The sequence below is a fragment of the Passer domesticus genome, chromosome 19 (assembly GCF_036417665.1).
Source record: "Passer domesticus isolate bPasDom1 chromosome 19, bPasDom1.hap1, whole genome shotgun sequence".
In the NCBI taxonomy this organism is placed as follows: Eukaryota; Metazoa; Chordata; class Aves; order Passeriformes; family Passeridae; genus Passer; species Passer domesticus.
This window is the reverse complement of record NC_087492.1, coordinates 12446878-12471890: the sequence shown is the minus strand read 5'-3', so window position 1 is coordinate 12471890 and position 25013 is coordinate 12446878. Positions and strand designations below refer to the sequence as shown.

Sequence of the window (25013 nt, the reverse complement as noted above, 5' to 3'; positions counted from 1 at the left end):
ACCTCAAAGCAGTGCTGGCAGAGGTTCAACACTATCTAATATCATGGAATCACAGAATGCTTTGGATTGGAGGGACCTTAAAGCTCATCCAGCTCCAACCCCATGCCATGGGCAGGGACACCTTCTACTGTCCCACGTTGCTCCAAGCCCCGTCCAACCTGCCTTGGACACTTCCAGGGATCCAGGGGCAACCACAGGTTCTCTGGACACTCTGTGCCAGGGCCTCACCACTGTCAGGTGGGGAATTCCTTCCCCATACTCCATCCAGCCCTGCCCTCTGGCACGGGGCAGCCATTACCCCTTGTCCTGTCACTCCAGGCCTTTGCAAATAGTCTTACTCCATCTTTCTTGTCAGCTCCCTTACGGTGCTGGAAGACCACAACTAGGTCACACTGGACCCTTCTCTTCTCTTGGCTGAAATATCCCAATTGATTACTGTTGGTTTATTATTGCTGAAAAAACTAAAAAAAAGGCAGCAAAGCTGATACAGAATTAAACTCTTGGCTCAGGTTTTCCTACTTCCTTTAAACCTGGCTTCAGGCTTTGATGTCCACTAAACCGATCAGGCAGTTTAGCAAGGCTGGGTTTATTGTGGGTTTCTCTGGGGGAGGCTCCCCAGGAGAGGCAGTGTGGTCACTCTCCTGCTGCCCTTGGCCTGGCTCAGCTCAGCCTCGCTCACCTCCCCCTGCAGCACGCCCGTGAGGCCCCTGGACACCTCAGGGTGTGAAGATGGACACAACAATCTGTGTCTGCTTGGCTCCAAGCAGGATCACACCGATACAAACACTGACCCAGCACTGTCCCACTAAGACCAAAATAATATTGCCAGGCAAGAAGGAGAAAAAGCATTATCAACTTGACTTTTGTTCAGTTATCTGAATTTACAACCTTGATTTCTCATTTGAGCTTGAACTTCCAGTCAATCGCAGGTAAAAGTACATTGCATTGCCATGTTCCTGCAAGGCTTCCTGAGGAGATTGCATCAGTTATCCAGGATTTTTATCAAGCAAGATCACAAACATGAGCTCTGAGGATGTAGAATAGACCTGAACCCTTGGTCAGCTCGTTTTAAGAGAACACATCACATCTGGCTTCAAGTTGTTTCCTTATTTCTTTGATGTAGAACCTCAGTTATTGTGTTTTTGTTACAAATCGCTTTATGGTTTGAATCTTACATATACTCAAACTCGTGTCTTTTTCTTTATTGCTTTGCAGCACATCTGAACAGTGGCAAACACTGAGTTGATAACAACTGGATGGAATTTTTGGGGAGGCTAAATGATTTCAGTGAAAAACCTTTGAAAACCTGAAAGAAGCTGAATTCCCACCTCGGTGACTGATGATGTCAAATTTCCAGGCATCTGGTCAGCAGCTCTATTTACAAGGGTTGTGTCTTTGGGGGAGGGAGTTGAGAGAAAAAAGTGGGGTTTTTTTGTTCCATTTACTGCTCTGAGGAGCTTTTAATGAATTACCTGAGATGATAATATGATTAAGTGAAGGCTCTATGCACTAGGGTACGTGGCCTCTGCACAGAGGTCTTGATACCTGAACAGAAGAGCACAGGAAATGGGTCACTAGAGAAGGCAATTACTGAAATGAAGGGAAAATAAGGAGAGATGCTTATCTTGTTAAAACATGGTTGGAAACAAAGCAAAACAAACCAGTGAAGCTCAGAGAAACCCCAAAGATATCAGCTTACAGGTACAGTCTTAGTGGGAAGGACAGATACATTTTCCCTGTAAGCATATCTGAAAGACAGTTCAGCTCCCGAAGTTTCTCTGAACTCCGACAAAACACAACTGAATATCCAAATTTAAAGATGGAAAAGAAATTAGAAAAGAAATTTGAAACTCAGAGCTCTCTCCCTCCACCAGTGCTCACTGGGTGATCACTGAACTGGGCTGTGCATAAGAGAAAAAATTCTACGGAAACATTTGATAAACAGGATGTTTCAGTTCATTTTTTACCCCAAGATGTTTCATTTCTCAACTGGAGAGAGAGAAGGGAGTTTGGTAGAGATTTGCTTAATGAGTAATTCAGCTAAATGTAACAGTCAGGCGTCAAACATTTCTGTGGGCAAGACTCTACACACTGAAGCTTCCACAGGTAGAGAACAAATCAGAAATGCACTTGAGATGCTCATACATCGTTCTGTCCTCTTTACCCTACTCCAATCAATTAAGTTTAATCATTTAATAACTACCCATTTAACTGGAAAAGTCAATCAAATGGAGGAACTTAGATTAGTTGTTTGCGGCAATCTCACTGCAGATAACAAACATCAAGTCCTGGACCACCATAAAGAATGTCAAAAACAAGCCTTGCCACCAGCTCTGATGCCTTCCACATGAGAAATGCACATTTTAGTGTGACCAGACACCAGAATAACTCAAGAACAAAGAACTCAAAATACAGAGGATGAGGGACTTGCATTTGTGAATGCACCGACTCTGAAAACAACCAAAGGTCAATGAAAGGACAATATCATGATGAAATAACAAATTAACAGAGGCTGCCAGACTGATATCATGGTCAAAAGGTCAGATGTGAACCTCTGGGTACAATTCAGATGGAGGAGATCGAAGATCACAGGAATTGCCAGACTGGATTAAAGGAAATCCGTAACAAACACCCAAACTGTGGACTGGTTTGCATGGCCATGAGGCAACCAAACCATCACTGACCTCTCCAGGCAATATGACCTCTCCACCAGGACACAGACAAACTACAATTCAATACAAAATTGTCCTTCAAATCTGTGCTAACAAATCTATGCCAGCGTCAAACCATGACACATACACACAGCCAAAAAAAAAAATCCTCAAAGGTCTTAAAAGTCAGCAGCTTTCACCTAGGTCCAACAGATTTTTCAAGGAAGCAAAGGAATACTCCCAAAACACCCACAGTTCCACAGCCTACCTCCTTAAGCCCATGTTCACACAGATGCTTAGCTGGAGTTTAGAAGGCATTAAAAATCTCTTGAAGTTCTCAATATGGTCAACAGAATTAAACAAACACAAGGAAGTCTGTCTTCATGGAAACATCAGCCTTACTCCCTGCATTCATCTTAAAGTGCTATGGCCACCCAAAACCACCACCAGTTTCATTCCACCTTTTTCCCCCCTCACTTCAGAAGTCATGGCATAAGGGTCCCAGTCCTGCCAGAGAAGAAGGAAAATGCTCCCAGTATTAAGCAGTGTTCTTTGGGATGCAGACTTCCATGTGTATGTGTTCAGAATGGGAAGCAGGGACAGATTCCCCATTGTGGGCTGACAATTCACCCCAAGAAAAAGACTGCAGTGGAAGCAGGGAGAGCAGTTCATGTGGATTTGTACATCTCCAAACAACCCAATTACTATTCCTTTATCTTCTTTTCTTCTCTAAATGACAATCCACATACACATTCAGGAGGCAACTCCATGCACCAATTCTCTCTCCACAGATGGGGCATCTCAAGCACTTTTAGACTAGTCTGCAAGCCACAGTCTACCTAATTGGGTAGCAATCCTGAAAGCATCAGCAATGGTGTAGAGTTTCATGGAACTCCACAGCCATGCAGACATCAGGAATGGAGCCATCCTCTGGAGAGGCCATTGAACAACTTGACCTTTGATGGAATTTACTGGTGGCTGGAGGCACAACACTTGGGTAGTATCACATCTCCTGATACAGTATGTTATGCAATTATCAGTATCACTGCACCTCTTTATCTCTCAGCTCATGATACAAATGGACAGAGGTCTCCTGCAGGGTTTGGTCCTGGGCAGACAGAAGGGGATGTTCAGCTTGACAACAGTGTCTAGGAAACAAAATTCTCTGTCCATGAGGTCTGGGGGTCACTGGGGAGAAAAGAAGGGCTATTTTCTGCCTCCAGCAAAACTTAGGTATGATCTCAGGAAAACACCCAAGAAACCTTATCTGGGAAGGGGAACCAAAGATTCTAGATGTCAAAAATTTAGCAGAGGGTCCTTCTCACCCTCTGGCAGAACTTTGTGCTGCCAGGGAAGTCACATTTAGGAACACGGTTAGAACAACAAACAAACTGCCACAGCCCTCTGGTGTCTGGATGGTGAGAGTCTGCTTAAGATCTCATGCTGGGGCAGAAGTCACCACTCTTTTACCAAAGCTTCCTACAGAATTTTAGGACCATAGAGTTAAAATTGAAAATCCCCCAGATGAACAGAAATAGTTGCCCAGGTGTCTGCATTGGTGTGATCTGTACATCACAGCTCACCGGGCTAAATGAACCACCCAGGACCACTGAAACACAGTAGGGATGAAAGGTCAAGAAAAGAGAAGCTGTTTTTAATAACCACCAGAATCTGGAGGGGAGAGCTCAGAAGAGGGATGGGAGCAAATGTCTTGTCTTCTGTTTGAGTCAGGCTGGGAGAACAGGCCAGATGCTCCAGTCCCTCTGGCTTTAAGTTTCCCTTAGCCTGTCCCAGCCAGACTGAAGGCTGCAGAATCACCAACTTACCTTATCTTGAACTCGGCTTTTGGGGAAGAAGGATTAGACAGATATCAATTAATCCTTCAGGCTGCAAAATCAAGAATGTGATACCAGGATTCCAAGGAACAGGCTGACCTGTAGGCAACGGGGCCAGGACTTGTTGTCACCTGAAGAAATGGATTTTGCAAAGCCCCTTGTTTCTGCAAACTGCCCTTTGGGACATTATCCCACATTTCCCACGTGTGACCTGTCAGTTAAACCATCTTTCTGCCCCTGGAACAGCCAAAATTTCCAGTGCTGGGCACCATCAAGCATGCTGCATTCCCTGGCTCCATGGCTTGAGGCAGAAACTACAGGACCTCGAAATACCTTCTTTGACATTAGCTGAACAAGAAGACCTAAAAATGCAAATCATAGAAACACAGAAGTGTTTAGGCTGGGAAAGCCCTCTGGGATCATCGAGTACAACCATTCCCCCAGCACTCCCAAGGCCACCACTGCCCCATGTCCCCAAGTGCCACATCCCAGGGCTGTTAAACCTCTCCAGGGGTGGGGACTCCACACCTGCCCTGGGCAGCCTCTGCCAGTACCTGACCAACGTTTCAATGAATAAATTTGCCCCAAAATCCACTCTAAAATGGTATGGTTGGCAAGGGCTTGAAGCTTATTTTTGCCTCCCAGTTGGGGTAAGAATTTATGTCCCAGAAGTAGTTATTTGATTTCTTTATCTGATATCTCTAAATAAAATATATATTTCTAAAATGCACAAATTATTTATGGCCATTCAGGGCAAATTTAGGGGGTTCATTAAATTAGCAGTGTCGAGCAATTCAGCTGATGGCCACAGGATTACGGCTGGGTTTTTTTCCCCAGTAGTATGATGTCTCAGTCCTACTTGTTTCAATATAAATGTTTATGGTTGCAATTGATGATTTTAAAGATCTTTTCCAACTTAAATGATTCTATGATTCCACACTCACTGGTTTTCTTGGTGATGAAGCATCTGATATTTGCAGGTTACCTTGATTCATTCCCTAGGCAAGGAAAGGGGACTATGCCAACAGCCCTTCAAAAATATATATTCTCTAAGAAGTAGAGAAGCTCTTATTTCAAATGCAGGAATATCTGACTGTTACTGACACACAGCTCTTAGAAAGGGAAAATAACTGCTGAGGGCATGTGCCATACCCAAACTCTCTTGATGGCATCAAAGACCCAGGTTTTGTTGCTTGAGATACACACACAGAGTTATTATCCCATCAGTGGAACATAGTTAACAGTATCATGAATGATGAGGGTGACAAAGAATAAAAATGCTGTGTTTAGTAAAGCTGGATAGGACTTGGAGCAACCTGGTCTAGTAGAAGCTATCTCTGTCCATGTCAGGGGGTTGGAACAAGGTGATATTTAAGGTCCCTTCTGACCCAGGCGATTCCAAGATTCCATGATATAAAGGCCAAAGTGCCAAGGGCTACAAACGCTGATTAACAGCACCATGAAACTGAAAGTCATGTTGTGAGATTTTCAATATTTGAACCTAAGGAACTTTGCAGTGCATTCTATGTGACCAAAGAGCTGAGCTTCATCTCAGTGACGGAGAATGGAGGAGGTACTTCGGCAGTTTTTCTGCCCAGACTTGCCCAAAAGAGCAGAGAGGGGCTGGAAGGGCTGGTGCAGAGAGGGCTGAAAGGTTTCTGCAGGACAGAAGAATGCAAGAGTGGATTTGGACCAAAGGTCCATGCAGCCCAGCATCTTTGCCTCGATAGTTGCCAACAGTGGATTTCTGAAGGAGAAGTAAAAACAGGACAAGCTTGTAGGGCTTCTGTCCCAGGCATTCTCCAAGCCTCCAACATTTTATAGACTCCCAGAGGCAAAGCTGGGACCTGTTATTTCATAGCCATTGATGGAGCCTTCTCCCATTCATTAGTTTCAGTGGTTTTTGAACCTCTGTAAACTTTCAGCATCCACAGCAGTTCCTGCAGCAACGGATTGTACATGTTAATTGTACAGTGAGTGAAGAGCACTTCCCTTTGAACCTGACTCTCTGTAGCCTCATGTGATGCCCCATTATTTTCATATGAAGAGAAACTAACAGTCAATCCCCTATTCAGGACTCTCTGGATCTTCTCTGTACCACCCTTCAGCTGCCTCTTTTCCAGCCAGAAGACAGTCCAGTTTGTTTTTCTTTGGATAAAAAACATCTTCTGCTTTCTTTTATCCTTATGTTTTTCTCCAAACATCTTCCAATACAGCTACTGCTTTTTTAGAGCTGTGGGGAACAGAACTTTGCACACGATTCAACATCTGGATGTACCTGGGATTCCACAGGAGACCAGAGAGATTCTCTGGTTTATTCTCTCATTTTCTGCTAATTTTCCCTTTGTCTTCATGACAACCACTACATACCAAGCTGACACTTGCATGGACCAGTCTGTTAAAATCACAAGACACAACTGTGGCAATGGGCAAATTAGAGCCCATCACCTGAATGTGAAATGACTGATTCTCCATGTTCTCCTGAAGTACTTGGTATTGTAAAGGTCATGCAATGATTCACAGATGAACCTTGTCTTCATTACTTCTAATTAGATCATGTATTGAAAGCTTTAGAACATTACCAAGCATTCCCGTTTCCACATGCTCATCAACACTTGGGATAGCACAGCTACAGCACACACAGCTGTAGCCAGGGCTCCTTCCAAAGGGAAAGTCTGATAGTTATTCCTTCCACTTGCTTCTTACCTTCCAATAATTAGTTATCCAGAAGCCTCCTTCTTAATCCACATCTTAGTTACCCTGCAAGTCTTTGCATTTGGGAAATTCAGCCAGACTTGGCATCAGCCCAACTGATGCCACTGTTGACTCCTTCGCATCCATTTGTAGCACTCTGTGTTATAATTTCTATCAACTTATCATTTTATAACACACTGCTCTAAGCTTTTGTGGATGAAGTGGAGCGCAGAGAAAAACTGGATCCCATCAGCCACCTTCCAGGGATTTTAAACAAGAGTTCATAGACAAGTTAATAGTTCAGTGATTTCATCCTCCCCAGTCCTTGGGTGAATACCACTTGATCCCAGCAACTGATAGTGGTAATTATGTCTATCTCCATCACCATCTCATCTCCAGACATTTCAGCCTGAGACAGATGAAAGCACAAGGAGAATTGCATTCATTTTTTTGCTGGGAGTTTAGCTGCCCTAAGCACAGCTTTTAGACTTTAATTTTTTATAGATCCTACCACTTGTCAGGTGAGTGTTCTGCCTGTGACTGAAGAGAATCTAGCATTACCATTTTCAAGTTATTTCTCCTCTCTTCACTGTCTTCATGTATTTTTAGGCTGTTCTTCTTTTTTCTAATTTTATCAAATTTCTTGCTTTTCCAGCATGCTTTTATATACTTTCTTACTCTTATGTTTAAATATCCTGATAGGCTTTTTTTCATTTTTCAAGTATTTCTTGAGAGGTACATTTTATCTTAACTCTTACTGCAGTGTCCTCAAACACTTTGATGCAAAGGATGTAACTCCTGGTTGCCCTCTCAGATTCTTTTGAATGACCTTATTTGATTTCATGTCAACCTTTTCTAAATTAAAACACAACTGTGGATGATTTTTGGCCTCTTAACATCTCAGCAGGAATAAAGTACATGATTGTCACTGTCCCAGAGTGGTTTTTCAGAAGCAGGATTTTGAATGAGGGTGTGGAAAAGGCCAATGCCAGCATGGCATTCCCCAGTTTGTTCTGTTGAGAAAGTAACCATGAGTCAGGCAGCCAGAGAAGGAGCACAAAGAAAAGAGCTGCCACCAACTCTGGCCACAACCAGGTGCAACTGCCAGAAATGATGAAATGGTGGTTTCTCAACCAAAAACCAACACAAGTTGTTTGATGATCTTTTTTAACATAAGGGCTGCATGTTGTACAAGCATGTGGGGTTTGTCCATCACTCAAATCTGACATGCTTCGCTCAAGTTGGGCAAAGTTTACAAACAGCAACTTTGGGTCCCCTGGAGTGACAAAAGAGAGGTCAGAGGTCCTCTTAAGGAGGCAATGAAAAGACCAGATTTTCCCACTGAGGAGAGCAAAGTGTTGGAAGGAAATGCTGACAGGCAACAGCCTAAACCCTTCTGGGAACTGCTACTGAACAAGAACAACATGCACAGAAAAGCAACGATTATTCTAAGCAAGATGAAAATTACAGAAGATTACAAAAAGACATTTGAGAGAGCAGATGAGGAAAAAAAATACCTGAGTGGGACTATATGGCTGGAGGCATGCTATGTGAATGAGGCCAGGTGAAACAGAGGGTAATGGGGAGGACAGAGGCATTTTGGTGGCCCCAGGGAAATGTTTGGAGAGAAGCCTCCTGCACTGACACTCAGGGACAATGTGCACCCACAGCATGGCTGCAGGAGTACCATCCAACAGGACACTTAGGGAACAAAGGAACAGCAGAGGTACAGCATCACAAGCAGAAGAAAGGGAACTCTTATCTCTTCAGGATCTTGGGGAGGTTCTACTTATATTAGAATAGAACTGTCTTAGTAAATAAAAAGTTATTCAGATCATTTTGCAAGGAACAGGACTCAAGATTGGAGCAGTAACACAAACACAAACACCATCTCTCTTACTACTCTAAAAAGCAGTCAAGGCTGGGTTTCTGGAGTTGTATCTCTACACTGGATGGTCGTGTAAAGAGACCAACTGGCCAAAATTCAACGTCTGATTCAAACTGACAAACAGGAAGCTACAGGAATTATCACAATTCACTCTCTTATTTGACCCTCATATCCTTAGAGATGTTCCCTATATTTAAACAATCTGAAAGAAACATTTTGGTGCAGGAACCTGCACAAAATTCAACTAATGAAAGAATCAGTGTTCTCCACTCACTCCCTAGAACTTGTTTCTTCTGCTCTCCCAGGTGGTCATCACCCCATACCCTTACTAGACACTGTGCCTGCCCTGCTCTGCTTTTCGGCTTGTTGGCCTTTGTAAGGAGAACTGTTTCACATCTCTATCAGGACTGGAGTGCTGTTCATTTTTTACATCTGGATCAACTCAATCCCAAGGTCATTCTCTCTGAGTTTCTGCAATGGACATGTCCCTCCTACAGGTCAGCACCAACAGTGCTGACCAACGCACACCCCATAGAAACAAAGCTGCTGAGGAGCTTTGGAAGTAGGAAGTTGAAATCTATCCTTTCATGTAATTTTGAACTAGAATTCACATACTTTTTACCAAAACAAAGCAAATTTAATCCCCAAATTGCTTTACTTACATTCAGAAATAACATGTCATAACCAAACTCAGTCAAAAGCTTTTGATTTGTTTCAGAGTTTATGGCCAGAGGAATTTATTCAACTCCCCAGTCAGAGCTGCTGTGTTTGACAATCCAGTACATCTCTGCCACTACCCTGATGCTGAGCACAGTAATAAGCATTAGATTAACCCATTTGATCACTGGAGACCAAATTACTGAGATGGAGAACAAAAGAGAGATCAAAGGGCCACTAATGCCCTTAACCAGACCCTTCAGGGATGGGGAAGTGACGAGGTGAGAATACATCCGTTGATTTAGGCAGATGATTCAGATCTCAACATGCACGGGAAGAGGATACACACCCAAAATTTTAGATAATTTGAATGGGGTGGCTGCAGGGGGAAAGAGAGCCTTCCACAGAAATCTGGCAGCACAGGAGTAACCCATACAACCTAAGCACATTCAAACCAATATTCTCTCTACTACCTTTGAACATTGACCTACATGTTTAAGTGCCTTGTTCTGAAGTAAGGCCAATCCTTGATGCTCCTAAAAACAAGATGAAAAGGTCCCAAGACAACTCTTGGCCAACTCCCGCCTGAGCCGTGCTGGCAGCAGGCCCAAAGCTCCGAAGCATGAGATGTGATTACAATTCCTTAATGCAGCCTGAAAGTGTTGTGGGCAAATGAAAGGCTGTGCAGCGCTTCCTGTTCTTTACAGCCAGGGAAATAAGGGGAAAAATGAATAGATGTTAAAATTAAGTCATAAATCACAGAACTCAAAGACAGAAGAGACCACCATGACCATCCACACCACTTCTGTCTACACCTGTCCTGCTGCAGTCAAGAGCAAGACCTTGAATGGAGGGAAGATCAAAAGGGTAATAAAATATGAATGTGCATTACTGAAGTGTGATATATTCCCTTGTACTGAGATTCATTTTATATTTCTGCTTTGTTTATAACCAAAAATTTCACTTATCTGACCCTTGGCAATCCCTGCAACATAGACTATCGATGATATTAAAGATGACAGACCTGAAGGTCAAACTACACAGCACATTTGCCACTGTACTTACTTATTACTTTTCTCAGTTTAGGTTGAAACTTGCTTGTTTTCATACTATGACTTTTGGGCAAAGTCCACAGATAGCTTTTAGGTAAAGTTGTGAACATTTTAGCTTTTAGGCATGTTTTTGGCATGTTTCACTGCATGGAAAGCCACTGAGATATATCAAATAAAAATGCATGTCAATTTTTGTCCAAAATCCAGTCTGATACAACAGAGCCATCTTTGATCATACTGAGCTGTATGGTGTTGTATTACTTTGACAATTCTGAAGGTTTTCGTTTTAAAATAACAAATTCACATGCAATTCAAAACAGCCTTACTCAATAGGAAATGCCCACCAAAGCTTTCACTTGAAGGAGACACAGAAAAAAATTCCCTAATGGTTAAGAACCATTCTACCACAAATTCAGCCTGGCTGCAGCCTGCAAGCATCACAGGGGCCTGTTTCCCTTCTCCTGTAATCTCACCCCTCTGCCAGCTTATCTTTGGGAAATGTCCACTTGTTCCCTGGATGTATTCCAGGGCCTGTGCATGACCAGACATCCTCTATTGACTGTCACTCACTCCAGCCCTGTGGGTTCAGTCTCCTGACCACAGATCTCTGCTCTGCTCCAGTTTTGAGCCTCCAGAACTGTTACCTTTTTAGTACTGAAAATCTTCAGTTCATGATGGATCTGCACCCACTGTCATAAATAATTCAACTGCAACTGCAACCAGTACCAGATGGTGCGCTGGGAAGTTGGGAGATTTAGGTTTAAAGTCCTTTAAACTCCTTAAGCAGGGAACAGTTTCCTGTCACATGTTTTCTGGGTGAGGAAAGAAGACACACCATGGAAAGCTCAGCCTCTGTATACGCTCAAGAGAGGGTTGGAGGTTCAGAAACAGCCTCTGAGACAACCTCTTCTAGCAGCCAACTCTCAGATTCCCACTCTGCATCTAGATTTTAATGGCTCACCTTCCAGCTACACTTAAATCCTGCACCAATACTGAACTAATCCACACTGTTGGTTACACTGGACACTACCAACACTGCACTCATACTCTATATCCAATTTCTAAGAGATCTGTTTGGGCCAAATGGTTTCTTCAACACTACCAATGTCCCTGTGTTGGGTGACTACAGCCTTTTTGAGTCACTGCTTTGTGTGTTCCCCAGGACAGCTTCTACTTTCACAGAATCACAGGATGGTTTGGGTTGGGAGGGGCCTTGACGCTCGGCTCATTCCCCCTGCCATCTGCAGGGACACCTTCCATTGTCCCAGGCTGCTCCAAGCCCTGTCCAACGTGGCCTTGGACACTTCCAGGGATTCAGGGCAGCCACAAGACAGATTTCTCTGGGCAACCTGTGCCAGGGCCTGCCCAACCTCACAGGGAAGAACTTTATCCTAAAATCTAATATCTAAAAATACTGTCTTTTGGGTTGAATCCATTCTCCCTTGTCCTGTCTCTCCAAGCCCTCGTAAATAGTCTCTCTCCATCTTCCTTGTCAGCTCCTTCAGGTACTGGAAGGCCACGATCAGGTAACCCTGAACTTTTTTTCTCCAAGCTAAACAATTCCACAGGTCTTAGCCTCTCCTGAGCAGCGTCTATGTGCCATGTAAAAAAGTGGCGTTTTTTCCTCTGTAGGAGCCATGCGTCTCAGTGCTTCAGTGCAATTTCCTGTTAATGGTTTGTGTGAGAGTAACACTTTTTGATACTTAGGCACCTATTTTTATTGTACTGCAGTCAGGCCAAGTGGCTCCATTATTGCTGCTTCTAAGGCAGTTCTTGCACATTACTTAACGCTAACTCAAGTCTGTGTACACGAGTACAAGCTGTTCCAAGAGGCAGAAACTGCTCCTTTGAACTGCCTGGCATTGTGCTGACCAGTTTATTCACACGTAACTTAAGTCTCCATAATCATTTGGTTCAAGTTTCCCACTTCTCTGTCAACATTATGCACTCAACATCCTTTTGTTGATGCAGGAGCTGGGAGTATAGAAGATACTAATGTATTTACTTTGGGATGGGTTGGGAGTGTAAACCTCTGCGAGCACTGAAGGAGGTGATTCCAATTCCAACTGCATGTGCCTTGCAACACTGGGAACACTCTCCATTGTCCACAGTGATCCCATAGGGTTCACTGCAGCAATTCCACAGGACATTTCTCACTGCTGTTCTGAACACCACACTCCTCCTCTAACTGGATCTGTGACTGATTTTCTCCTTCTCAATGGTACATGGCACCTAAAAAAAAAAAGATGATTCAGGCTCCTCTTTCAATTCTCACTCAATACATGCTAAATAGATCAATTTGAATGTTTTGTAAATAATTTATTTTTCAGGGAGGAGAGGAGGATAATCCTTGGTTTGGGGGTTCAGAGCCTTTAGGGAGCTTTTTCTGTGGGCTTCCTTCAACTTTGTTTTTATTTTCTTCAGGTGTTTTCCTGCAGCGATAAGTTAAAACAATGTACTCCATGGGTAAGTGAAAGCTGACTTTCTTCTACAACCCCCTCATTACGGAACTGCTGAGTTTGTACAGAAATAGAATAAAGTATTGTGAGACTTGCAATGAAACAATGGATGTTGGGAAAACTAGTGCTACACACTGCCTGCTCAGTGAGACTGTGTCACTGTCCCACACATGCACTGGAATTTTCTATGTGTCAGCATGTGAAGGGATTGGGACTGCTGATCACTATGCTCTCCCTGTAGTAATGTGAAGTTATCCATTTCTTTTTAAATATCATTAATAGGGACTCGTCCCAAACTTTTAATACTTTTTCTCAAATACCCTAGAACTAGAGACTGTACCAATCCCTGCCACTCTGCACAGACTAAAGCAATCATCTTTTCCCCTGTGTAGAAGACAGAGATTATACACCATCAAAGAAATATTAAAGCTCACTTTTAATAATGCATCCTTTAATCTTGATCATCCTCGAACTGTCCTAAACAAGACTGTAAGTGATGAATTATATCTCAAATAAAAAGGGTTTTTTCCCCTTCCACAATTAGATTTGCCCAGGTTGTAATTCAAATTAGAAAAATCTTTTTGCAACTCTCTCCAGTGACTCTCTCCTTTTCTTTCTAAGGCATTCCTTATTTTCCTATCTACCTTCAAACCAACATGAACTTGCTCCAGTACTAAGTGGAGTCAAGGGCAAGAAGGAAACGAGACTTATTTCTCAAAAGTCAGTCAATAGAGCAGCAGAAGTATCAAAAAATGAAGCTGAAAAATCTCTATAGCAATCCTGTGAAAGGGAGTTAATTGGCAGCCACAGGAATTGCAATTCCGAGTGCATGTCAAATCCTGAGCTACTCATGGATCGTCCACTGTCAGTAAGTTCCAAATATGTTCCTTCCAACCCACTTGTCTAAAAGCTTTGGCTCCTCCATTTGTAATAAAGGGCCAGGTTTTGACTTCCATGGAACTTTTAACAGCAATTCAGGCTCCTACAGTGGCCCAGCAGAGATCACAGAATCCCAGACTGGTTTGGGTTGGAATGGATCTTAAAACTTACCCAGTTCACCCCCTGCCATGGCAGGGACACCTTCCAGTGTCCCAGGCTGCTCCAGCCCCAGTGTCCAGCCTGGCCTTGGGCACTGCCAGGGATCCAGGGGCAGCCACAGCTGCTCTGAGCACCCTGTGCCAGGGCCTGCCCACCCTCACAGGGAAGGATTCCTTCCCAATTTAAACTTCCAAACCGAAATTTCCAGTTTGGAAACTGCCAGTGAGCTCCCCAGGTGCTTCCCACGTCCAGCAAGAGTTAATGCTCAGAGCTCCCTGAACAAGCTGGAGCACTGCACAAGCCTGGAGATGATTTCTGCAAGAAGACTGAGGTGTTGGTTTTTTGACCTATAAAGGCTTAAGTGGCTCTGCCTGCTTGAGAAATTCCTCTCCCTTTGCATCACACAGCAGCAGCAGCATTGGAGTGCCAGAGGAACACTGCTGGGGTTACACTGGCAGGGCTGGCAGCTCCCTGCTTGCCCACTGGGCAACAACAGAAATACAGAGATTTCCCACAAAACTGCTCACAAGGGCAAAGGCTGTGAGGGGGAATTCAATGCTGGGGCTCTTTTATTGTAGGTAAAGATGATACTGCTAAAGTTGGCTTCTAAGATGTAACACATCACAATCAAAGTCCATATCTGTAGATGATTCTGGAAAATAGGACAAAGAGAAACGAAACCAGGAAAACATTCTGGTAGAAGTAGTGAGGCTCCATCACTTGCGTGCAGGATTTTCTGTATTAAATTAAGAATGCATTTCTAAAAATATATTGACAAGAGCACTATGAAGATAATTACAAGTCATAATAAAGAGAACCTGACTTGCCTACAGGGCAAACTCTGTACCACTGTTCCCTGGGCAATCCTATTGTACCTCTGAAAGAAGAGAGCATTGCATTGGAAACAAGACTGGGCCATCCACACCCCTCTTCCAAGCTAAGTTCTGCAGTTTGTGTTCTCCTGGACAGGCTGACTGTACCTTACAGAGTCTGACATAACCAAAACCTATCCAAAAATGCTGTAAAAACCCCACTTCTTGACTCAGTAACTGTAAAATACCATGTTACATCCCTAAACTACATTTGAAGAAACAATTGTGCAGGTATGCATGCACAGCCGTAAGTTTATTTATTAAGTAGGAGTTCCAGTGACATCAAAGTTAAGCATGTGACCTAAAGTTTTTGCAAGATTGGGATGTTGACAACCATGTAAATGAGATGTCCCAATAAAGCCTGATTCTGGTCTGTTTAATATCCCACCATTTAAAAACAAACTGAAAAGTATACATCCCACTAATTTCTTATTTATTTTGTACCTGGAGAGTTATGTCCCCATTTCCCATTTTTTCTTTCCAAAGGTAAGAACTCACTGCATGATCAGGACCTGAACAATTCTAAACGTCATTTTATAGGCCAAGTTTCAATATTCAGCAGCAGAATTAGAAACCACAGCATGAGATCTGCAAGAGAGGTCACACGTACACTTGGCTAAACCCTCCCAGAGCACAGCGCCTGGCACCGGGCAAACATCCTGCTGCAGGAGGCACAGCCTGACCCCCTGTCTCAGTGCTGCCAGCTAAAACCAGGACTTCCCGCACTGGATCCAGTGGGATGTGGAGCAGGAGCTCACCTGAGCACACAGAGTGGCAGAGTCAAGGCCTGAAAACACACCCAGGGCAAGTCAGTGTCTGCTGCGCCCAAACTCAACAGGCTGGATTAGTTTCCCCATCCGTCTCCATTTGGAGGATGACTTTTAAAGGATTAAATTGGACACTATTCACAACTTTTTATTCCAAACACCTGGTTGGTGCTGCTGTGACAGCACAAAATTCCCACTTGGTATTGCTGCATTTGGTTAGAATGCACACATCCCTCAGGAGAGGTTATCATCCTCCCATTTCCAAAAGGTCCTACTCTATACTTTGTGCTCAGTTGCAACACCACTGTAGCTTTAGTAAGGAATAAATATTGACTTTCCTGGACATTGCCTCACAACAGAAGAGGACCTTGAGTGCATTTGTCTCCGATTTTTTTTTAGCCTGGTAATATAATTTTATAGCAGAGATTTCATTCTGAGAAGTTCAAAAGGTATGGAAAAGCAGGCTTTATTCATGTCACAAACTGTCCATGTTCATTTTCAGACAGGTGACCATGTTCTAAAGCTGGCTCAACTGTCGTCCTCTTAAACTACACAAAATTTATTACTTTAATTTAAATTTCCATACTACAAATGTAATTAAGATTTCAACATACTCCATTTGGAAAGTCCTGGAAAAGTCCAGGAGAAAATTAAGACTTAATATTAATGCAGGCTATTTTGTAATTTTTTTGTTTTATTTGGTTTTTTGGGGTTTTTGTTTGTTTTGTTTTTCGGGTTTTTTTGGGGTTTTTTGTTTTGTTCTCAAGAATAAAGCACACAATTGCCAAGCAAATGAGCCACAGAATGGGGAGAATGCACACAGGTCTCAGGAAACTAAGCTCCAAACCCAGTGTGTGCAGGAGATGGGTCTGTTCAGTGAATGGCTCAGCTCTGGCTGTGCAGCACGTGCACCTCCTGCCCAGGTGTGGAGACACCTGTGGCCTTAATAGATTAGCCTTAATAAAGGTCAGAGAACAGCATTAATTCATCTATAAAAATACCTGGTGGTGACACCACTGGAGCTCCTGTGTAGGTAACATTCACCCTTTAGGTACAGGCAACGAACAACAAGCAGAGCTAGGGATTCTGGTAGGCACGGCCAGGATGGGATTTGGGGCTGTAACAGAGCCCCGACCTCAGCAGATTGTGTGGAAAACTTCATGAATTTCAGAGAAAAAAATACTAATCCTGTCTTCTGTCAGATGTTTCACATCCCGACATGTGGCTTGACACACTCAGCTTTATAACATCAATTAAGATACGAAATAATCTCTACGGAATCAGCCGACCACATCCACAATTCGCAGTAATCAGGCGCAGCCACAGCTCGGCCCCGAAGGAAGGCTCAGCCCTTTGCACGATGCCGTCCCCTCGGCCCCTGTGACCACACGCGCGGGGACAGCGCGCCACGAATCCCCGCCGGAACACGGAACCCAAGGCACCGCTCGGGGACCGAGGCAGCCCGGAGGGAAAGGGGACAGGCTGGGGCGAGTGGCGAGGCCGCCGGGGCGCGACCAGGCACCGCTGCTCTTACCTGGAGCAGTTTCCCTTCGGCCGGAGTCACCTCGGCGACGTTGGCGAACTCCCCTTCCAGGATGATGGGCTCCACTTTGAGCGGGATGACCCTGATGATGGCTTTCTGCGCCGCCGCCCGCTCCGACTCCACGGCCGCCGCCAGCGCCAGCCCGGTGTGGCCCAGTCCTGCCTGCAGGGTCGCCATGAGCAGCCAAGGCCAGAGGACAGCCAGCTGCACCTGGGGGCCAGCACTCATGCTACCAGCAGCGGGCTCCGGCCGCTCATACCGCTCGGGAACGCGTCCTCAGCGCAGCGGGCCCGGCCGGCGGCTCCGCTCCCGGCTCCGAGCCGGCTGCGGACAGACCCAGGGGCCGCAGAGCGGGGCTCGGTCACCGCCAGCGCGGCTCCCCGGCGACGCCGGCTCTCGCCATCACCGCTCTTCTCGCCCCGTGCCACGTGCTCAGAGGCCGCCGGGAGCTCAGAGGCATATTTTAAACAAACTAACTAAAAAAAAAGAAAAAAATTCCTAAATTGCGAGTCTCTCCTCCGGCAGATAAATCCAGAAGGATCAGCAAAACAGGTCGCAAGCAAGAAGTCAGTTTGGGTGCACAGGGAGCATTAGGAACTCCTCGGTCCCACGGAGATGAGGCACGGGGAGGTCTCACCGTGGATGTGCAGGCCTCCTGTCTCCTGGCCAAGAGTTATGAAGACCCACAGGCTCAAAACACCCATCCCAAATAACCTCGAGAGACACCTCACCTTCTTGCTAGCATTTCCCACACCATAATCACAACCTTGAATGTTATCTGCACCAATTGGTATCCTTCCCAGAAATTAAGAAGGCGGTATTCCTTGAATTTATCGTGACAGGGCTTGCTCCAATACTGTTCCCTTCCAAATGAAGATGATCCCTTCCATCTTCCTCATGCCAGAAGTGCTTCATTCAAATTTGGATCAGCTTTACTTTTCCCTTAGAAATCCATGCTCACAGTCTGACTCCGGTAGAGTTCTCAAAGATAATTAACAGAACACAGAGGTACTCTCCATGGCAGGACGATCCCAGGAAATAAAAAAGCCCCCAAACACTGCCGAAGTTTAGACAAGAATCCCAACAGGTATCAGGCAGAAAGTTACGGCGTATCTAGTTTCTCTCGCACTATTTCTGTGCGCGCCCGAGTTCCGGTATGACCACTTCCAAGCACACGTTAAGAAGATCCCGACTCAAGGCCCCACAAAATAAAATAGAAAGCTCCACGGTCTGCCCAAAGGTCACATGAAACGCATCGACGAGTCTTCATAACTGGGAGAATTAAGACAGAAAGTGTTTTCGATTAAACTGAAGTTACAGTGATCGCATGGCTCTGGAGAGAAAAGAGGATATATAAGGAAAAAAAAAAAAACCAAACAACTTTGCAAACCTGTTAGGCAGTGAGCCTGCTGGAGTCGGCAGGGGCCGGGCCGGGAGGGAATCCTGCTGTAAATCCCAGGCAAAAGTTATTTCCAGTAGCTTAACAAAACCATGTGGCTCTGATGGTGTTTGGATTCGGTCTTTTAAAAAAACAGAACTGGAATTTCTAACCAAAAAGAGTATTAAAAAAAAGAGGAAAACTCTCGCACACACGCAGCAGGCAGGTAGGTGCAAGCGGAGCTCCACAGCCCGAAAAAGGATCCAGGGAGATCAAAGGGAGAAAATTACAGCAGACAGAGAGCTCCCGAGGCAGGCATGGCTGAAAGTGAAGTGTCCGCATGCAATCGCCCGACCTGCGCCAGCAGCCCCGCGCGCTCCGGAACGCTTCCAAAGCGCGGCGTCCCCGCAGCGGAGGCGGCACCGGCAGCGAGCGCGGACGGCGAGCAGAGCTGGGACATGGGCAGCGACCCGGCGGCGCAGCCGCTGCCGGGGGCGCCGGCGGCGGGGCGGGGGCCGAAGCGCGGCTCCGGCGGCAGCGGCGGAAGGTCCCGGCGGGCGGGCGGGGAAGCCCAAGTCCGGCCGGGCGCTCGTACCTGCGGACACGGGCGGGTGGAGCAGCCGAGCCGCCGCCCCCGGCCGGGCCGCGGGCTCCCCCTCCCGCCCCGCCGCCCGCCTGCAGCGCCCGAGCCCGCGGGGGCGGGGGACACCCGGCCGGGCCCGGCCCGCCGCGCTGCCCCGCGGGGCGCTGCCCATCGCCCCCGCGCTCCGGCTCGGGCTCGGGGAGGTTCCAGGTCGGGTTGATGTCAGAGGTCTGGAATTCCGCCGCTCGGTGTCCGCGGGGAGGTGGAGGATGCTGCGGGCCGGAGCCGCGGGCTCGGGCCGGAGCGGGGATGCGGGAGGGTACCAGGGACCCCACCGGGAGCACCGCGGGCCGGGACCGGCAACGGGCCGGGGGTCGCGCCCGCTGCTCCTGGAAAAGGGGCCCCAGGAAAGCGAACTGGTCAGCAAGCGGGGTTGTGACACCCCTGGAGTCACTCATGGAAATGAATAAATTATGCCAACGAGGATATCTTTTGTAAACTTGCCGCTGTGCTGAGGGTTATTTGTCGTGACAGCTACAAGTACTGAAACACGAAGCATGTTTTCAACTACAACATTTGACCATCTGCAATTTAAATCACAGAGAAAATGCAAATCAACACCCATTTCTATTAAAAAACTTACTGCAGATCCAGTATAAAATGTCAAGTTATCTATTTAAATATCTATATACTTATATAAATATCAATACACCTATGAAATGTCAATATACCTACAACTATATACATATAGCTATATATATGTAAATCTAACTATATACACATATAACTATACACATATACCAATATAACTATATGTAAAATATAACTTTTCTATAACTATAGACATATATATAACTATAGCTACATACACATATATAAATATAGCTGTGCACACATATAAATATAACTATATACATAGGGAGCCCAGCTGGCAGCTGCTGCACATTTTCACATGCTCTCTCTTGCTCCTTCCTTTCTGAAGCACCCCCACTTGAAAGGCACATCTGCCAGCAGATGGAGATCTAGGAAGAAGCGGGAATGCTGAGTAAATCTGGGGCCTTGTGTGTGTCCACTGGCACACACATGGTGGGTGTGCTCCTATCAGGGACTAAAAAATACAGCTCCAACTTGGGAATTTGAGGCCTGCAGTTCAAAGTACAGGAATCCTAGTTCTTCAAGCTTTAAATATAAAACAACAAAAAGCCAAATTATCAGCAAAGTTCTCCCATGCTCCAAGATCTTTGCCTTCCCTTCCATGGATACCAACTGCCTACCATAAATTAATCTAAAGGCTGGCAGGACCTGCAGGAATGTCCCACGTATGATACACACACCTTCCCTGCTCCATGAAGGGCTCAACTGTCTCAGCGTTGTCAAGACTGGTGCCAAGATCCTATAGAAAACTCAAGGTGTGACAGAGAGCACAAACAAGAGGCTCCTTTTTTTGTAAATTACCCTAATTTGGGGCAATATGAGGATATTTCCAATGTCTGGTCAAGAAAGTGAACACACACCCTTATGTCCCCACAGCAGCTCTGGGAATGGCACCCAGGAGAGCTTTAATCTCTCAACAGAGACATTCACATCTGAGGCAAAGAACTGCAGCCCTTGTTCTTTCTCTGTACTGACAAAGACACTTCATTCTTCCTTAAATGTTTCAAATGGATGGGCATTATGAGCTGCATTATTAACTAGCACCATTATCTGCAATCTACAAACTCCCCTTTGAAGTGAGCAACAGCTCTTCCAACTTCACCACCAGCTCCTGGATGCACAGTTGGGAGGGAAAGAGCTTCCTACAAGGCTGAAGGTGGCACCAACTTTGGCTCTAAAATGTATCCAGAGGGCTCCTGGTGTCCTCATGTCTCTGGACATTTAGGTTTCTCTTTTCATTACTAGATTAGAGGACTGTTTGCCCTCAGATGTTCTGCTGCTGGTTTTTCTCATGTACTTCAGCATAGATATCAGCAGGCTGGTACAACGTTTATTTTGTGATTTGAGATGAAATATTTGGACTTCTATATCAACTTCATCAGTCTGGTGTGTTTTTTCCCAGTTATGTCCAGAGTCATCTCATTACTCAGTGTTTCCTTTAGAGCACTGTCACCTTCAGCAAACACATCTGTGGACATTAGCTCCAAATTGTGATATCCAGGTTTCTGACAACTCCCAGAACTTCAGGTTTTAATTACTAATTTAATTAATACCTTTTCCATGGAAGAGGAATTAGTGTAAGCATCTCTGCAGAAGGGTGTTGGTAAGAACACTAAGAGGCTGTACAAGTGTAATATTTTAACTGTAATATTTGAGATTTACAATGCCACCAATAACTAAACTATTCCTACCTCCCCTTTCTTTAATAGTCTCAGAGTAATTCTCTTGGCAATCTCTTAAAAAAGTCAAATCTCTTTTTTACCAGGGGAGAGGAATTGTTTCTGCTAGGTTTTCCAGCTGAGTGTCCCTTCTAGAGATTCAGTCAGATGCTGAGTTCCTGAATACTCCCAGATTACACTGATATTCTCCTTAAAAAAGAAACAAAACAAAAAAGGAAGGAGAGAGGGAAGGAGGGAAGAAGGGAGGGAAGGAAGGAAGGAAGGAAGGAAGGAAGGAAGGAAGGAAGGAAGGAAGGAAGGAAGGAAGGAAGGAAGGAAGGAAGGAAGGAAGGAAGGAAGGAAGGAAGGAAGGAAGGAAGGAAGGAAGGAAGGAAGGAAGGAAGGAAGGAAGGAAGGAAGGAAGGAAGGAAGGAAGGAAGGAAGGAAGGAAGGAAGGAAGGAAGGAAGGAAGGAAGGAAGGAAGGAAGGAAGGAAGGAAGGAAGGAAGGAAGGAAGGAAGGAAGGAAGGAAGGAAGGAAGGAAGGAAGGAAGGAAGGAAGGAAGGAAGGAAGGAAGGAAGGAAGGAAGGAAGGAAGGAAGGAAGGAAGGAAGGAAGGAAGGAAGGAAGGCCAAACATCACTCAACATTTCCCTGTAATCACTTCACCATAAAGTAATAACTCTTCTTCTCCACCTCAAAAAGGCATCTAAGCTGAGGTGAATACTACCTGGATATGTTACATAATAAATTATTAACTCAGGATTGAAGGTGCCAGATTGAAACTCAAGCTCTTATAAAATTAAGCAAAACACAAAGTCAGAAAAGTAGAGTTCACAAAGCTAGAGTACATGTCCTCACAGTCTGAACCGTGCCCTCAGCCATCAAACTAGCGAGAAGAAATAAGCCAGAATCCCAGAATGGCTGAGGCTGAAAGGGACAACAGAGGGTCACTGGTGCCACCTCCCAGCTCAGGCAGGGCCATCCCAGGGCACAGGATTATATCCAGAGGGCTCTGCAGTAGCCCCTGTCCCTGTGTGCAGGGAGGGCAGAGCAGGGCCCAGGCTCTGCTCCAGGCCCAGCAGTGGCACCAGAGCCACGGGCAGGGCTGGAGCCCAGGAGCTGCCCCTGCCCAGGAGGCAGAACTTCTGCCCTGGGCACTGCCCAGCCCTGAACAGGCTGCCCAGGGAGGGGCTGGAGTCTCCCTCAGCAGGGATCCTGCAGAGCCCTCTGGGCACAATGCTGTGCCCTGTGCTCTGGGATGGCCCTGCCTGAGCTGGGAGCTGGCACTGGATGTGTCTCACTCATAAGTCCTACCAGATGAAACCAGCGTCCCAAGTTCCTTCCAACTTTACTAATTCTGTGATTCTGTGAGTCTGCTCAGTGTTATACATATACAGAGACTATATTTATATCATATTAATAGAATTACATTCGCAGTATTTGACAGTGTTATATAATACTATTCTTAAAGACCTGTGCAAATATAGTAACTGAATATTCCAGTTTGGGAAGAAGAGAAGAGTTAGAGAAAGGGTATTTCTGAAAAAAAGAGAGAATCTGTCAAACAAAAGGGCTGATAGTCCCTGAATTGCTCTTCAACACAGAATAAGCTCCAGTCATTGAGCCAATTCATGTCCAGGACTACTATCATCCTTCTCACCAATTACCCAAGACATGGGGCCTCAAAACCAAACCATCTCCCTGCAAAACAGGGGGCTCACACACCTGATCCTTCAGTTCTCAGCTAGGAAATTTGGGCCCCAAACTCCAAACACCTTCAGCAATAGAGAAATTGCCCAGTATCTGAAGGAGCCAAAAGGAAAGATGGAGTGAGAGTATTGACGAGGGATGGAGGGACAGGATGAGGGGGAATGGCTTCCCACTGCCAGAGGGCAGGGTTAGATGGGATATTAGGAACAAATCCTTGGCTGTGAGGGTGAGGGGGGCCCGGAACAGGCTGCCCAGAGAAGCTGTGCCTGCCCTTGGATCCCTGGCAGTGGCCAAGGCTGGGTTGGACAGGGGTTGGAGCAGCCTGGGAAAGTGGAAGGGATGAGATGAGCCTTAGGGCCCCCTCCAGCTCAAACCATTCCATGATTCTTTGATGTTGTTCTGTAGCTGCAGCTCAGGAGCTGTCAGAGCCGGCAGTGTTTTGGGCTGGCCAGCACTGCACACGGGGAAGGGGTGCTGAGGGAGATCCCACCAGCTGCAGCACCAGCACAGGGACGAGCACTCTCCTGGGGCCTGCCCCAGCACCGCCCCACTGCACAGGGCACTCCAAACCTTGTGTACAGAAACAGCAGACACAGGTACACAAAGTGCAATTGCAAATTTTCAAGCACCACCAAATATAAGCCTGTGAGGATGCTTTATAGCAATCAAATGTTATTAAATTAAAACTTCCACAGAAAACAGGAACTTAATATCTGTTTATCAGAAACAATCTGACCATTTATATAAATTTTCAATGAAAATTTTTGCCTTCAGTGGCAAATCTCAAAATACTCTTCTATATAAGATTAATACAACTTTTAAAAGCTTCTGATTCATCACCATGAATTCACCTGCACTCAGTTACCTACCAAAAACATTTTCTTCCTCTTCAAGGGTTTGTCCAGGTCTACAGGGGGATGACTCCCAAGGATGCTTTTGCCATTACAGACTAGGTCTGAAAGCTGCTGAAATGTTCTGCTGTGATCATAAGCTGACAGGACACAGTCACCTCCAGTGGCCTTTTTTTAAGTAGAATTCATATAGATCAAACAATCTTCAAAGCAGAAAGAAGACAAGGAGAAGTTTCAAAACCAGCAAGTCCTACCCAAGGGAAACAACAAATCCCATTTTTACAACCAGTGTCTGTCCTGCTCCTTCTTCTGGAGATAAATCGGAGTTAAAGGACACTAGAAAGGTAATTTCTTTTGACAAAGATGAGTCATATAAATATGATGAAGAGAAGCACAGGTATACTTAAAATACATGTTTATTTTGGAAGAGATTTAGGTATGAAGGATTAGTCCTTAGTGCCTGATTATCCTTAGACTTTCTGGCTGAGCTAATGGTTAATAAAAAGCTAATTCCATGGATGAATTAAGGAAAACAGGAAGCCATACGATCACCTACCAAGGGAGTCAAGTCCTGCTGTGACCCATGCAGGTGCACCAGCCTGCAGACAGCCATCACCTGTGCAGGGGGGGAAAGGGAGGGGAACAGAAAAGCTGGAGTTGGAGAAGTTTAGAGGGGAAGTTAAGCAAAGTCCTTCCATTAAAGGCAAGCCACTTTTATATTTT

General features: G+C 45.4%; 1 protein-coding gene across 2 annotated transcripts in view; it reads right to left on the bottom strand.

Annotated features, from left to right (window-relative positions):
- RNF43 (ring finger protein 43) overlaps positions 1-19290 on the bottom strand; it is a 59789-nt gene extending 40499 nt beyond the window's left edge. The window contains exons 1-2 of one of the 2 annotated variants that reach the window (XM_064394457.1): positions 18847-19290; positions 17448-18728 (exon numbers count right to left, since the gene is read on the bottom strand). In XM_064394457.1, coding sequence (XP_064250527.1) covers positions 17448-17684 — 237 coding nt within the window. In that variant the 5' untranslated portion in view covers positions 17685-18728; positions 18847-19290. Of the gene's footprint in view, positions 1-17447 lie in introns of both variants that reach the window. The other variant, XR_010349271.1, reaches the window with a different exon arrangement.
- Positions 19291-25013: the final 5723 nt, after the last annotated feature.